This window comes from Camarhynchus parvulus, chromosome 2 (genome assembly GCF_901933205.1).
Source record: "Camarhynchus parvulus chromosome 2, STF_HiC, whole genome shotgun sequence".
In the NCBI taxonomy this organism is placed as follows: Eukaryota; Metazoa; Chordata; class Aves; order Passeriformes; family Thraupidae; genus Camarhynchus; species Camarhynchus parvulus.
Genome location: NC_044572.1, coordinates 47753529 through 47769119, shown reverse-complemented (window position 1 = coordinate 47769119; position 15591 = coordinate 47753529). Strand labels below are relative to the sequence as shown.

Genomic DNA, 15591 nt, shown 5'->3' with positions numbered 1-15591 from the left:
AATTCTTTGAAGTACATTGACTAATAAGGTAAATTTGACTTTTTGGAACTGTAAATGCAGCAAAGGTAAGTAAATTTCCATAAACAGAATTTTATTAAAATTAAGGTAACAAAAACTTCAAATCTATGCTCTTTGACATTTGGCAGATATTTAGAGCCAGGGGCAAGAGAAAAGAGACTTTGAATGGCCTGCCAAGTGGAATTTCTCTGTAGAGAGTGGAAATCGGCTTTTATCTCATTTTCCATGGTTAAAAAATGAAAAAAATATAATAGCTCCCTTTTCTTTGTTTCCTAGTAGTGCTGTGGTCCTATCCTTGCAGCAGACAGTCATGTCCTGACACCGGTACCCAAACACATTTCCGTGTCTCGCAGGCTGCGGCAGGATTCTGGGGGTGGCTGTAAGCCAGCTGGGAAGTGCAGCGGGAACTGGGCACTCACCCACCTGCCTGTCACTCCCAGGGTTCTGCTGGCAGGGGGGCCTAGCTGTGCAGGCAGGGTGGCAGGGCTGCTGCTGCCAGCTCTGTGCTGCATGCCAGAGTGTCCCTGCAGCAGCCTCCTGCCAACCCGCCTCCGCCTGGGAGAGGGCACACAGGGAGCCATGGCAGCCCTTGCCTGCTGCAGGGACACCCCTCTTGTGAACAATGTGCTGGTGGCAATTTATCTCCCAGCTAGGGAAGGGGAAGGAATTTTTTCTGGAGACTTACATGTAGGGGGAATGCAGCCCAAGGGATTATTAGGAGCAGCAGCTTATTGGTAGTACTTATTATTACTTCTTGCTGTGGTGGTATTTATTTTAAATTTATCAATTTGTAAAGAGTTATCAAATTGCTAATTGCAAACTCTGTGTCCCAGAGGAGTTCCACTTTTTTTTCATCTTGTTGCTTCTTTCATCATGGGCTTTGCTTACTCACATCAGTGCTGTAGCAGTTGTGCCACAGGAGGACCAAGCTGTACTATGAGAGGCTGGCTGTGTAAATAATTTTTATTATTGAGGATCCATTTGCTTTTTCTTTTAGCTGTACTTTACAGGTTCTAATTGATTTGTTGCAGGGTTTTTTTGTGAGTTTTTTTGTCCAAGTTTTTAGTTTCAGATTTTGTCATATAACAATGCAAAGGTGGTGTAGAATAGGCAAAGGGGGTAGGAGGTGAATGGGATTGACAAAGAACATAAAAGTTAATGGTATAGAGAACTTAAAAGTATCAAAATAATGATTTTAAAAGTAATTTAATACAGCCTTCGGAGTATTTATATTATTCCTATTTTAGGTTGTTAAATTGGTTTTTTGTCACTTTCTAATGGGAAACTATAGATCCTATGGGAAATAATGAGAAGGGAAAGCAGTACTCCTTTTGTCCTCTGTGATATTGAATCTGCTAGCTGGTTTCTGTTTACTTTGTAAAGGGAATTAATAACCCAGATACAATTTTGTCAAAATATGGAAATATCAGAACAAGACCTACAGCAGCATCCTGAGGGATGAAGGGGATGCAGCATGCAGAGCTGTGCACTCTGATTGGCAGCAGTTTGCCTACAGGCTGGCCCATGAGTGCTGAAAGGCAAACTGAACTTATCTAGCTCCAGACAAAATTGTGCTCCTCCCTCTGTCCCTCCACAATTTTTTTTTTCTATTTTGTTTTTGGTGGTTGTTATTTCTTAAAAGGTAGAGGAAAGAAAGCAGTTGGAAGCTGGGATTGCTCTTACAGGATAGCAGAAGCTGAAAAAACCCTCAGAGAGGAGGACAGCAGGTCAAAGTAGCTGTACACAAGTGACACAGTAATCCAGACTGAGAAATTGATCAGTCCAAAAAAACTGGGGTAAAACCCCACTTTTTCTGTCTGGTGTGACCTGCCTGTTCTGCTCCACAGCCTGGCTGCAGCTATGCAAAAAACTGAGGCAGTGCAACAGAGAAGCTGCTGTGGAGAAGGGACCTGTTCCTGCTGCAGAATGGAGCTGTTTCCCTCTTCTGCCTTTTCTCCCGTGTGCTGCTGGTGTTTGCTACTCATTTAGGTACATAGCCAGGCAGATGAGGAAATCAGTCCTGGGGAAAATTATTTCCCCCCCTTTCCCCTCTTCTCCTGGGTCAGCTTTTAGTTTGATTAACTGCCCTGGTGTGGATCATCTTGGGTGGTCATGTGAAAACAGAAATGGCAGGGAAAGAAGAAGGAAGGAAACCAAGGACTGAGGCAATATGGTAAGCAGGAACAGAATCCTTTCTGCAGGTGCTTTCATTCCTGTCTGGTTAAAATGGTCTTGTGTAATGTTTCTGCCTGTTTATTAACTGGCTTAGTTGACTGGACTGTTGAAATAATAAATCCTTCTCTGATCCTGACCTGGCCAAGGAGTCCTCTCTGGCTTTCTGTCTGTGCAGTGGTGAAGCACAGAAAACAAATTCAAGGGAAAAATATTTTTTCCTTCACATAACATGCCCTGATACTGAGTTAACTTTTCCACTAATCATTTCCTATAAAAATTAAAAGTAAAAAGCTTATTTTGACAATAGTGTTGAATTAATTGGGTGGGTTTATGGTGAGTTTTTGTTTCCTCTTTAGTAATTCAGTGAACTCTTATTAGTGGAAGTAACTAGAGAGGTGGATCCTATGGTGTTTAGGTGATTTGGGAAGTTTTTGTAAAGCAACAGATATAAGTGACATTGTGTGGTCACCCAATATTGGGGGGAAAAGGCTCAGTAGTCACTCAGCTGGTAAAATTTGGCATGTTTTTTTCTGCCATGCAATTTCATCTATGGTTTAGGACATAAAAGGGCATTTGCTATTAGCCAGAAGTATTCTAAAAACACTTGTGTGTGCACCCTGTGTTTACAACCATGTTCAAAGCATTGCAACATCAACAGGCTAGACTGTTTTCTTCTTTTCTATTTTGGGACCCAAAGCAGGGGAGCTGTTTTGAGCCAGTCCAAATGCTCCTGTGCTCACAGATGTAGAAAATAAAGCAGAACTGAGACATCTGGGATTCTAACACCTTCCAGGTGGTGTTTTGTCAGACGGGAACCTGCACGTGTGCACTTAAGAGAGAGGATTAGTGTCATCATATGACCATCTCTGAAAGGAACAAAAGAAGGTTTAAAATTATTGAATGACTCCTGGTTTCAGATGTCATTCCTGGAAAATGCTGGTGTTGATATCTAAATCTTCTGTTTCTGTTGGGTAATGAGATACAGTGTACACAAAAGAGCCTTTTGATTTCTCAGTTGAAAAACTGAGTCTATGTTATATGGGCTAAGGTTGGCAAAAATAATGGATAATGTCATAATGCATATGTCTAGAATTGCTATCTTTATACCTTTATGAGATCAAAACAGCAGAAAATTTTGGGATCCTTTCACACTCGACATTAAATAAATAATGAAATGTTACTAGTTTTGTTTTTTACATTTACTGGCTTTGGAATCACATTCTAAGAACTCAGAGTTATTTTTCTTTCTTTTTTTCATTTACCAGAAAAAGCCACTGTCCTCGATAATAAAAGAAGTCTGTGATGGGTAAGTTCTGCTGTATAGTACATACTAGATACAGTGCTTTTTCAAGTATTAAACCAACAAGGAGATAATTTTTTCAAAGAAAATCTAGATATCCTGTATGACTAGTCATAGTTTCTTAAATATTTTGTGTTAGTTTCAAATTTTGAATTTGCAGTGCATTTTGGATCAATTGCTTGCAAGATGAGGCTCCTAACAAAGCAGCTCCATCATGGGGGTGACTCTCATTTTGACTGCTTACTTCCTTTCTGCACAGAGATGCATCATGCATTTTGCATTTTTGCAGTTTGGCTCATGGCCCCTGCTGTTCATGGGTTAAGGGACTAAAGCACTGCCTCTGGATCTGAATTTTGAGCACTGAGTCCAGTGGGTGCTGTAAGCTGGTCCAGTTGATGTGACTGTTTACATGAAACTGAAATGTTAATTGCAAAATCTGTATTATAGACTAATAATTGGCTAAGACAAATACCTTGATTTAAGTTTAACAGATTAATCAAAAAACTGTTTCAAGCAAGTGCTACCACACAGGAGAAACTAGCTATATTCATCAAATTGCTGCTGAGCTAAGAAGGTGATCTTTTATGCCTAATGTAATATATCAACTTAATACTATATCCACTGTGTATTGTATAAGCTAGCATAAACTTCTGGTACTGTACTTTTTTTTCTTTTGGTCAATTTTATTGACTTAGTGGTCTTGCTTACTGCAAAAAAAGATCACTAGGATGTATTTGTACTGAGGTTTTCCTTTTGTAAGCATGTTTTAGCTTAAACTTTGGAACTCATCATTGAAAGCTATGGAAAACTTTGAGAAGTATGAGAAATACCTGGGAATGACAGACGCTTGTTTGGTCATGCTAAAATTATGTAAAGGGTACTTTTTGAATTACTAAGGTTTCATTTTGTGATTAATTTATTTTCATATTTCTAAGGTGGTCTCTTGCAAATCATGACCAATTTGCACTGCAGCATGCTGAAAATTCTAATTTCTACATCACCGAGAAGGTGGGTAAATTGTTCAATGCAATTCTTGCATAGCCTATAAAAATATTTGCCACAGTCATTTCTTTTAAATTAAAGTATATGAAAATATACTTTCCATAATGCAATGCCACTGAGAGGGTAGGTACTGCAACACCTGATTTAATGACTCTTTAACTGATTTCTTCTGTTAGGAAAAGCAAATAAAAATCCAAATGTGCAAAGTTCTTCATGTCAGTTGAGTTTGAGACTTGAGCACTGAGCCCTTCAACTTTGGTATTCTTGTGTGTTTAGTATTCTCCTAACAAGTGGTGTACAGGAAACTGAAATATTTAAAACATGAAGGGCTCTTTGAAGTGTGAGGAACCTTCATTGCATGTCACTTTACTTTTTGGCTGAGCAGGTAGAAATAAGTTTCAGTGACTGTGTAATATTTCCTACTTGCTCCTGCCTGCTGTCTTGTCCTTACCCAGTTCTGTAAGTTCTGTTGGCTTACTTTTCCTTGTCCCCATTTAGTGTGGTAATAGGTGATTCATCAAGCGATGCAATGATTTCAGCACAGAGTAATGAAAAGGCTATAGCTGTAATAAAAATGGAATGTCTAGTATAAATATATGGGACATGCTCAAGTGAATGGGACCGAGTAGAACATTCATTCCTAGCATTACTGGTAAAATTGCTCAAATTACAAAATAAAGATTATTTGGAAGAGTGTACGTCTAGTACTGCAGAGGTACAATTTCTAAGCAATGGCTCAAGGACACTGTTTAAAACCTGCTGAAGTCCACATGCAAATTCCCTAATCTCGGTGGATTCTGAGCTAAAAAGACCTGAGCTTAACTGCATAGATATAGATGCCTCTTGCTCACCTTGTTATCAGTTTAGTTTGGCTTGCTCTGAAGTGGAGACATGTCTTGGTTTTGTTTTGCATTTTGCAGTTCTTTAGGGTTAGCTAATATGACTGAGACATGAACTAAGTTTTCTCTTGCTGTAATTCATACCCACACCCAAGAAATAAAGGAAATTTAGGAACTTAATTAAGCATTTGGGAAGACTAAATTTAACAAGACAGCAAGAACAGTTGCTCGTAAGATAGTGCTGGTTTTGTTTTGGTTATTTTTTTTCCTGGGCTGTTTTGTTTAGTTTTATTTTTGTTTGTTAATTTTGGTGTTTTTTTAACAGACCAGTTTCAGTTTTTCATTTAGCTACTTGCCGGCCTGGACAATCTTCTCAATATGTCCCCTTTTTTTCCTTTTTTTTTTTTTTTGGGTCTTCCACTTTTTTTGCTTGTATGTTGTTTTGGGGTTTTTTTCCTCTCATTTCTTTTCAAGTTTCAGTTGACAGACACTTCAAAGGCCACTACAAGGAAACCTGTTGAAGTAATTACTGACTTCTGTGTTTTGCCTCCACCAAATTAAATAGTGAGATTGTTCTGCTAATTGCCCTCAATGGAGACACAATGTTTACCAATAAAGCAGTCACAATTGAATTTGCCTGTTGGTGTTTAAACTCTGTGCAGTGAGTATTTCCAAGAAGTAGCGATTGAGTGAATACTTCATCTTTTTCAAGGTCTTTGTCCTGATGCAATTGGAGGGATATTTCAGGCTTTATCTCCACCTTTGGTGGATAGGATTCTGCAGCTTTGGAGAAATCTTTTCTGTTCCACATAAAAGAGAGCCTGATGGTTTTTGGCTGCCTTTAACTTGCAATAAGGATGGAAAATTATGGTCTTCTAGGACATTTTGGATTGTACTGTAGAGAGGACTTTGAGTTTGTTTATTCCCTACTGGAAGTATGCAGAGTGTCTGACTCTGAGTCACATAAATAAGAGAGAAGAGCTCTAAATGCCACTAGAATTACTCAGATGTCTGTGACTTTCATTAGATATTGTTCACTGTTTATAGCTGGTTGTTGGATAGTGGCTGTGAAGAGAGGCTTATATAGGCCATCACCCCTTCCACATACTTTCCCTCATTTGTGTTCAGTAGGATATTGTTCTGTCTGAATTAAAACATGAAAATCACCAGGCATGAGGAAAAACACATGCACTTCAAGGAAGCTACAACACTTAATTGTTAAAATCCACATTGCTTTAATCTTAGTTTTACTAATGGATATGAGCAGAGCATTTTTTGTGGCAGTGACAGCTTCTTATAAGAAGTATTTTTCACAGCTCTTAAAGATGAATTGTGTGACTGTATGTATGCAGATAACATTATCTATAGGTCATGTTTCTGCAGAGACTGCCTTCCTCTTTAAAATATCACTATGTTTAAAGTTACCAGAAAAAAAAGCAATTAGTGAATTCTTGCACACAGAAGCAAGAAGCTTTGAAGTGAAAATGTCCAAATGTTACATGGCTTACAAGTGTAGTTCTGTTTTTGGTGGCAAACAGCCCATCTGTGTTTTGGCTGTCATATACAGAACTCTTTATCTTTCGTAGCTGGACCTATATCTCCCAATTATACCATGCATAAATAAAAACAACACCCAAGCAGTTCTGTCTCTTAAATTATTTATGTTTTGGCTGTATTATTTGGAAAAATGCCTCTACAGATATAGCAATAACTCCTTCAGGCAGCGCAAGTGAGGTCTTTTAACACATTTTGATTCAGCCAGGGTTTCTACTAGAGATAGGGCTTATCACAGCAGATCTAGTTTTGGCTGCTGCCCCTGGGGTCATGGTATGGCTATATCTGTGCCCCTGAAACTGCAATGAAAATTATTAATTATGTCTTTTAGTATTTTTTTCCAAAAATGAGAGAAATAAAAGAAGAGGGTATGTAGACAAGAAAAGCAAGCACTCACAGTGCCTGAGCTAAAATCTCTCTGATCTACTCATCTCAAAGTGTTTGATTTTTAATTAATTTTTAATGTTAATAGGTGTGTGTGTTTTTGTAAAGGCTTTGCTTATCACAAAGGAGCATTTGTCTGGTAGGTCAAACTTCTAAAAGCCTGACTTCTGAGTCGGGATGTTATCATGCTAGATACTACAAGATAAGAGTAAATAAGTCACCTTTTACTTCAGTCTATCCAGGCTGTACCTGAACTAGATGCTTGTGTACACCAGGTGCAATGACTGAGGAACACTATAGCCTGGGGGACCTCAGGTTTAGAAAAGAAAATGCTATATGAAGAGTAGAAAATGGCTGTATAATTTTGTGTGCTATGTGTGTTCCCTGGCTGACAACCACAGCTCAGATAATTGTTAGCTGTGTTCCTCTGCTGGCAGTATGAGCAGGGCAGGGACAGACATTTGAGTGGCTGATGCTGCACCTTGGTGGGTTTGGCTGGTCCCTCATCACTGCTCACCCTTGACCTTGCAGACCATGGCCAGCTCTGGATCCATTTGTAGATCCTGTGTTTGCCTGGGGAAGGATGGTGTTCAAGCTGGTTTCACTGCTGGAGGCAGAATGTGGTCACTCTTAACCCTCCGCCTGAGCAAATCTCAGAAATGAAGGGTTGGCTGCTGGTGCTGAGGGGTTTGTGAGCCAGCACTGAGCACGCAGAGATGACAACGGTGACATTTTTTTGTTATCTTTAAATACAAGGACATTTCATTCATCTTCATATTGAATACAACCCATTTTTATTGTCACAATTTTATTGTGTTTGTTCTTTTTCACATCTGATGCATCAGAAGACTTCCCATGGGTTTTTTCCCCTTCTTTCCTATCTCCTACATTTCTCTTTCATTCTTATTGCTTGAAGTGGAGGGGAGCAGACACTGAGTTTACTCCATTAGTTTTGGGAGACTTTTAATTCTGTTTTGCAAGAGCTGCTTCACCTTCCTTTGGTTGTAATTATTCAACTCTGTGGTGTGTTTGAAGATGGGACATCATTCTAACCCCATCTTCTCAGGGGTCGGAACCTGAGTGAAGTCCCTGGTGTTTGTTCTTTTTCAAAGGTGATTTTGCTCGTGACCTATTTTTTGCTGAACACAACCAGTAATTGTATATTCATGTGAAATTCCTCCATGCCTTTACAGGCTCCCTGTGTGGGAGTGTATGCAAATAACAGGACAAGAAATGAGCCATTTGTACAGTTGGGACTTTTTGAGTTTTTACGTTTTTCACATTTGTCTGTTTTCACTGATTAATTGAATTTCAGTGAGTTGTAAAAAAACATTCTTAATAATGAAGGTTTCTGATTCTTGAAGGACCTGGTGCTTCTTAAGCAACTGAGAATGAAAAGTAGCATGAGGAATGGGAACTGGAGAAATGTATTAAGAGAGCTGTTTCATTTTCCATTTTGCATCTCTCCTGATAATACTTTTATTAATAGTGCTACATAAATGGTAGATTGTAGGTTTGGTCTGGATCAGACCATGCCTGGTTTTTCTCTTTTCTCTGCCACTTATAAGACATGGCATTTCCCACATATTCACAAATTTCTTACTGTTTTGGGGCATCTGCACAGCCCTGCAGAAATTCCCTACAGTAAGGGCAGCACATGGCATCTGAGTGGCCATGCTCCTGCCTGCTTGATGGATGCTGGTAACACTGCCCTGTGGGCTCCAGTATAATCTTAGAGAGCACTAGTACATTTTTCAAGTGAACAGAAGTAAAACTTCAGTATCCATATACTAAATCACTTTCAGTCCTCCTTCATTCAGGCTGATTTCAAGAACATTGGTAATGGTTATCTTTCTTTTAGTTCTCTTAGTCTCTTTTTGTACAACTTTTGGTCTATATGAAATTTTCTAGAGAAAAGAATTATGCCCTGTCCACCTATTATACTTTCTGGCCCCAGCATAAACAGCTCAATTCTTCTGCTTGCTTCCTATTAAAATAATTGTTATGGCAATCTTCTGTTTAGCTCCTTAGTTCCATATCAAGGCTGATGAGATGGATCAAGTGGGGTGTTTTTTAAAAACATTTGTATATATATTTTCCTGAATGAAGTTTGTAATTTTGCCTCACAATTAATCACTAGGGACGAAAAACTCTAAAAACGTTCAGCTTTCAGTTAGAGCAATTGAAGATAAGTACGGCATACCAGGGACACAGTACAATTGTTTGGGTTCAGCTGATGGCAAACAGTTCTTTGTAAGATTTGGCCTAGAGGAAAATATTCTTTAATTCATCTTTATGCTTAGAGAATAACCTATCTGGATGGGTAGTTTTCCAAAGTGCAATGAACAGACATAACAGGTCACCACTGAAAGAGGATGGTTCTGATTTCTTCTCCCCTTCCTCAGAAGATCCTGACACTTAATTTTGGTTTTTTTTTTTTTTTTTTTTTTTTTGTTTTTTTTTTAATAATTTTTGAAGTTGGTGGCAAGGAGGGGATCATTTTGTGCCACTTCAATTTATTAAATTTGCTTAGTGTAAAGGCTGCTTGATCTGATGCAGGGATGAGGCAGGACTTGAATCATGTCCAGGAATAGCCTGTACACAAGAAAGAAGTAAAGGAAAGGTAGGAAGAGGAATGGAACTTTGCTTTTTTTAACAGCTTTTTTGCTGCTCTCTGGTAGCAAACTGGGCAACTGTGCTTTGATTTGGCAAAAATGAGCCACACTGTGAGCCACAGCCTGGGCGTCAGTATTCATTTATTCTCTAAGCATCTGCTTAAGGAGCCATTGCTGCTGTGCTGACCCTCAGTGGTGCTATGAGTGAATGTGGTGGGTAACCTATGCTGAAGAGCTGACTTCAGTTTGATAATCCTTACTTGGGTTAGGTGGGTTTTTGTTCTTGTTTTTTTTTGTATCCATACCAGCCCTGCTCTGATTTCTCCACATCATCATACTAATAATAGTATCAACACAGCTAAGTCAGTAATTTCCTGATGTTTATTTTTCAGGGTGCAGCTCTTCTGTTGAAATTTATCAGAGGACGATAGGGCTGCTTGTCTTGGGCCCACCCCTTCCCTGTGGCTGGTACAACTGTGCTGTGTGTCTGTGTGGTTGCTTGAATTGGGGAACTGATCCAAGTTAAAAATAACTCGTGTGTAACTTCTTTCAATGTGTCAGAAGGATGTCTGCCCAAAGTGTAATACCACTGCTGCTCTGCAGAACAAGTGGTGCCTGGTAATGCTGTCCTTGCAGATCGCTCCACTTGCAAATGGGTAAATCATGCAAAGTTTGGTCTTTTTCTTAGGATGTGGTTTAAGTGGCAGTCAAGTTGGGATTTCTGTGGGTTGCTGGAGAAATAGGTAGTTGAGCATTCTTTTTCTACTCTGTTTCTTCTTTCTCTTTGCCTCACTAACATCCTAGTGACTGCTGCTGGGTGGTGAATTTGTTCAAGTCACGGATCTGACAAAAGAAAACTCTGGAATACTTTTTGTTTTCCTTCTTTTTGTGAATGAAGGGGAGAGGAAGTGTTAACTTTTTAAGGTCAGGTGGCTGACTGTGTGGCTGTGTGGTGGTAGATCTGACATAAGGGAAGTGTTGGGGGCCCTTCAGGCACTGGAGGGATATGTGAAGAATTCTGCCTCTTGTAGGTTGTAGAATTGCACTGGCTAATGTACAGCCTGAAACTGCACCACTTGGTCTGACTTGGTTTATTTACCAGCTTCTGTAATTCTTGAATAGAAACAGGTAAAAAGCAGGCAGAAAACATTCTCTTTTTAGAAACTTCAGACAAACTGCTTATTTTTTTAAGGAAAATGTTATAATCATATCATAACACAAAAATCCAGAAGACATTGTCCCTTCTTTTCAATAGCTTCCCAGAAAAGAAATTTTATCACAAGCTTGATTGCATCAGTATTTCTTCTAAAACAGTACAGTTCTGTCATGCCAAGTAGTACAATGTAGGTAATTACCTGTATCACTTAGCTTACATCTTATTAAATATTTTGGTGACTAAAAATGAACTTAAGAAATCCCCTACCAAGTCAGCCAAATGAAATCCCATCTCATAGTCTGTCTCTAGCTCTAGCAGTAGCAAATGCTGTTCAGGGTAGTGATCTGATGATGACTTTCATTCTCTTTATGCCTCCTCAGTATTCACATTTGTGGTACTACCGATGTTGGAGGCTACACCTACACGTAGTCTATTTAATATCCTGCATAAAGGTGATGCCACTCTTTCATCTTTTCTTGAACCTCTGACAGCGAGCTTGAAGAGTTTACTGCCTTCTGAATGGAGAGCTGTATTTTCTATCTCCTTTAAACTGATGCCCTCTCAATTACATCACGTGCACCTAAGTTCTCATACTGCAGGGTTTCATAAAAACAGTTCTGCGTTCTGGTTATCCACTACAGTCTCTCCTGTGTCCTTTGTCCCTCCAAACTGAGGAGACCCTGCCTTTTGAGGCAGCTGCTGAAGCCCATTGGACAATTTCCTGTATGTGAGTACATGGAGTTCCTGTGCTGTGGCAGAGTGACGCCCTCTGTCCTGTTCCTGGTGCCACCTCTGGTGACACCCAGTGTTTACTGGATCCTGTAGCACACTGAATCTGTCCTTTAAGGGAGATCTGCCAGCAAGAACTTTGCCTCTCTTTCCTGAGCAGTTAACTCAGTAATGAACTCTATAACTCTAATATTCTGTGTCATTTTGTCCTCATTTACAACTTGAACAAACTCATCCTTGTGGAAATGTAATGGAGTCATAAACTTAAAGAGTATTTCACAGCTCTAATTTTCCGTTGTTGTGTCCATTTGGAGGAAGGTGCAACAAAATAACAGCAGTAAGGAAATAGGGATGAATCTATTACTAAAGGTAATAAACACAAGAAGAATTTCAGATTTTTTGGCTTTTGTTGTCTGGGTTGATTAGAGAAGTCTGAAGAAAGCTGTGTGGTCAAGGTTAAAGAAGAGGCTGAGTGAGTTATAACCATGGGAACCAATGCTTCTAGGTCTTCCTCAAATATGTTAACAAAACATTCCGTTCCAACCAGTTAGAGTGAGCCGAATCTTGGAGCATTTTGCTGGATATAACAGATCATTAAAATGATAAGACAAATGTGTAGCAAAGTAACCTATTTTACCTGATAAATTTTCCAGTGTCACTGCAGTAAAGCTCTGAATAAACAGCTTCACTCTTTTGATAGGATCTTTTTTTAAAGTGAATTTTCTTGCCTTCATCCCTCTGCATGGTTTGGTGGACTCTGGTAATTGCTTGAGGCCTGCTTTTGAGATGCAAGTCTCCTGCACGCGTTTTGGGCAATGCAGTCTATGGCACAGAAAAGCAGAGCTTTGAGACTAAGCAGAATCTGCTGGCAGATAGTCACAGAAACAGAATTGTTTAGGTTGGAAAGACCTTCTAAGATAATCAAGTCCAACCATTAACCTAGCACTGCCAAGTCTACCACTAAACTGTGTCCCCAAGTGCCACATCTTTTAAATGCTTCCAGGGACAGTGACTCAACTACTTCCCTGGTCAGACTGTTCCAGTGCTTGGCAACCCTTTCTGTGAAGAATTTTTTCTTGCTACTAAATCTAAAATGCCCCTGGTTCAACCTGAAGCCATTTCCTCTTATCCTATTAATTGTTACTTAAAAGAGACTGACCTCCACCTTGGTGAGCTCTGGGGACCACCACTGGTGACTAGATATAACCAACTGGATGTAACTCCACTTGTCATCACCCTTTGGGACTGGCAGTCAAACCAGGTTTTTACCCAACAATGCGCCTGTCCGAGCCGTGAGCAGCCAATTTCTCCAGGAGAATGCTGTGGGAGACAGCGTCAAAAGCCTTACAAAAGTCCAGGTGAACAACATCCACAGCATTTCCCTCATCTGCTGAGCAGTTCACTTTTGCATAGGAGACCAGATTGGTCAAGCAGGACTTGCCTTTCCTAAACCCCTTCTAGCTGGGCCTGATCATCTGGTTGTCCTGTATGTGCCTCATGATGTCACTCAAGGTGATCTGTTCTGTGACTTTCCCTGGCACTGGGGTCAGACTGACAGTCCTGTAGTTCCCCAGATTAAGTTCTAGTTGAGCTTTGGTCCTTCTAATTTTCTCGCTGCATAACCTCGCCGCACCCCAGTAGCCCTCCTGAGTGTGCTGCCCCTTCTTTCAAAGCTTGTAATCTCTCTTCTTTTTCCTTAGTTCCAGCCAAAGGTTTGTACTCAGCCAGGCTGGTGTTTCCCACTTTTTCTCTTGCCTTGGCCTACTTCTGTGCTTTTAAGATTTCCTTCCTGCAGGATACCCAGCCTTCCTCAACTCCTTTGACCCTCAGGACTGCCTCCCAATGGATTATGGGTTCTGTCAACCAGGCTCCCAAACGGGCACAAATCTCCCCTCCAGAATTCCAGGATAGCAGTTCTGCTGAGCCCCCTCCTTAGTTCTCTGAGAATGGAAAACTCTCTGACATGCAGGGCTACCCCACTGCCTCTCCTTCCTTGCTTCTCCTGCCCTCTGGAGAATTTATGGTCATTTAGGTTCATGTTGCTCCAGCTGGTGAAGTTGGAAGTCAGAGGGTCCTAAAATCTGAATGCAAGATGAACTTTCCAGGTGTCCCCTACTTCCTGCTGTGTTATGTTCTTTGTGTGTCTTCATGAAAGTATTTAGTCTGATTGAAATCTCATCTTGGGAATATTGCCTAGTCCATTAGAAAAAAATCATCCTGTGATATATTATATCTTGCTAGATAAAATATTGCAGAGGGAGCTTATTTGTCTTTGATATAACTGCTGTCTTCGTCCTGGATAACATTTATAACAGATCTATTTTCCTGTTATGGAGTTTTTTAGGGACATTTTGGATAGTACCATTTCACTAGTTCCTTCACTGCTCAGGATTAAGCTTTTCTAATACAGATCAACACCATGAACAACATCTGTCAACTTCATCTCCACTTGAGAAACAGGTCAGGTATATCATGGAAGAGGGGTTTTTTTTTGGTTTTGCCCTGTTCTTGTCTTTTTTTTTTTTTTTTAATTTGTCTACCATAGGTGGGGGTGAGTTCTGTCCTAAATAGCAAGAATGCCTTTAAGTATGACTGCCAACCAAAGCTGGGCTGCTATAATGATGTTCTGTTATCCTGGAAAAGAAATCCACAGGATGCTATCCTTAATACTAAGAGGATTAACTATGTGTAAATGTTGCAATTAAAATTAACTGGCATGCTGACTACTGCATCACACAGTTAATGTAGGAAAGCCTCTTGGTTTAATTGTACTCTTACATGCTGTTTCCTGGTATGTGATTAAGCCAATATTTAGAATGGGTAAACAAAATTATATTTTTTTAATTGCGTAACTGCTAACCTTTTTCAAATTTTGTTTAGCTTGCTGTGCTAGAGACTTTATGCTTTGAATACTTTCAGAGATAAGGCACGGGCAGTTTTCCTTAAGCTTTTTTCTAAACCAGGAGTTGAAGATGATCTCTCTCTCTTTCGTGATTGAATTTACAGTATAGGGCAGATATAGACACCTTGCTCTGAGCCAGACATGATGAAAGGTCCATGGGCTTGTGTGTTGTGGGCTCTGACAAGCATTACACCTTTGATTCTGAAAGCTTTGGTGTTTTAGATTCATCTTCATGATTAAACAGAAAGACTCCAAAGAAAATGTCCAGGGATGCTTTTAATTACTCTGTGTGTTCCTCTGTGTTTCCTCTGTTCCTCCTCTTGTCTCTGGAGATCACCATGCTTGTGCTATGCCCAGTACTTCTTGTTTTCAGTGTTTGCAGAGATGCATATTGAGGCCCAGATGAAGTGACTTGTCACAAACAAACCACAAACTCATTTGTATATCTGACTTGGTAGTTCACGTTAATTGCAGCAGGAAGCATGAGAAACTAAGCCTAAATTTTTGCAGTCTAAAAATATAAGCCTCTCTGTGTGCTCTTATTTATGTTTAAGAACAGTCTACCTACAAGCTCCAATGTTTTTATAAATATGTCAGTGAACTTTAATTTCTGAATGTGATTAGTACAATTCAAGTTGCTTAAATCTTATTGATTTCCTGGCTTTCATGTTGTTGCATGCTGGGGTTTGCTGCCTTCCAAGTAAAACTGATGGAACCTTGTGTATGTGTACATGCAACAGCTCTGGCCTAATGCAGCTGAAGTCCAGTAGCTTAGTCTAAGCTGCTGATAGAGGTAGATATAGCCTATGCTAATTGTCTGTCCCAAAGCAATTACTTTTCTTCAGCTCCACAAATCCAGGAGGTGGTAACAGTTTTAGCAACCACAACTGTTTGTGAAGTGAGTTTGTTTCAGCACT

The 15591-nt window shown here is 39.8% G+C and overlaps 1 protein-coding gene across 4 annotated transcripts in view; it reads left to right on the top strand.

Annotated features, from left to right (window-relative positions):
• The window catches only part of ELMO1 (engulfment and cell motility 1), a 302044-nt gene that overhangs the window by 58724 nt on the left and 227729 nt on the right, over nucleotides 1-15591 (top strand). For all 4 annotated transcript variants that reach the window (XM_030965282.1, XM_030965290.1, XM_030965299.1 and 1 more), the window contains 2 exons: nucleotides 3459-3499; nucleotides 4429-4501. In XM_030965282.1, coding sequence (XP_030821142.1) covers nucleotides 3459-3499; nucleotides 4429-4501 — 114 coding nt within the window. The remainder of the gene's footprint in view (nucleotides 1-3458; nucleotides 3500-4428; nucleotides 4502-15591) is intronic.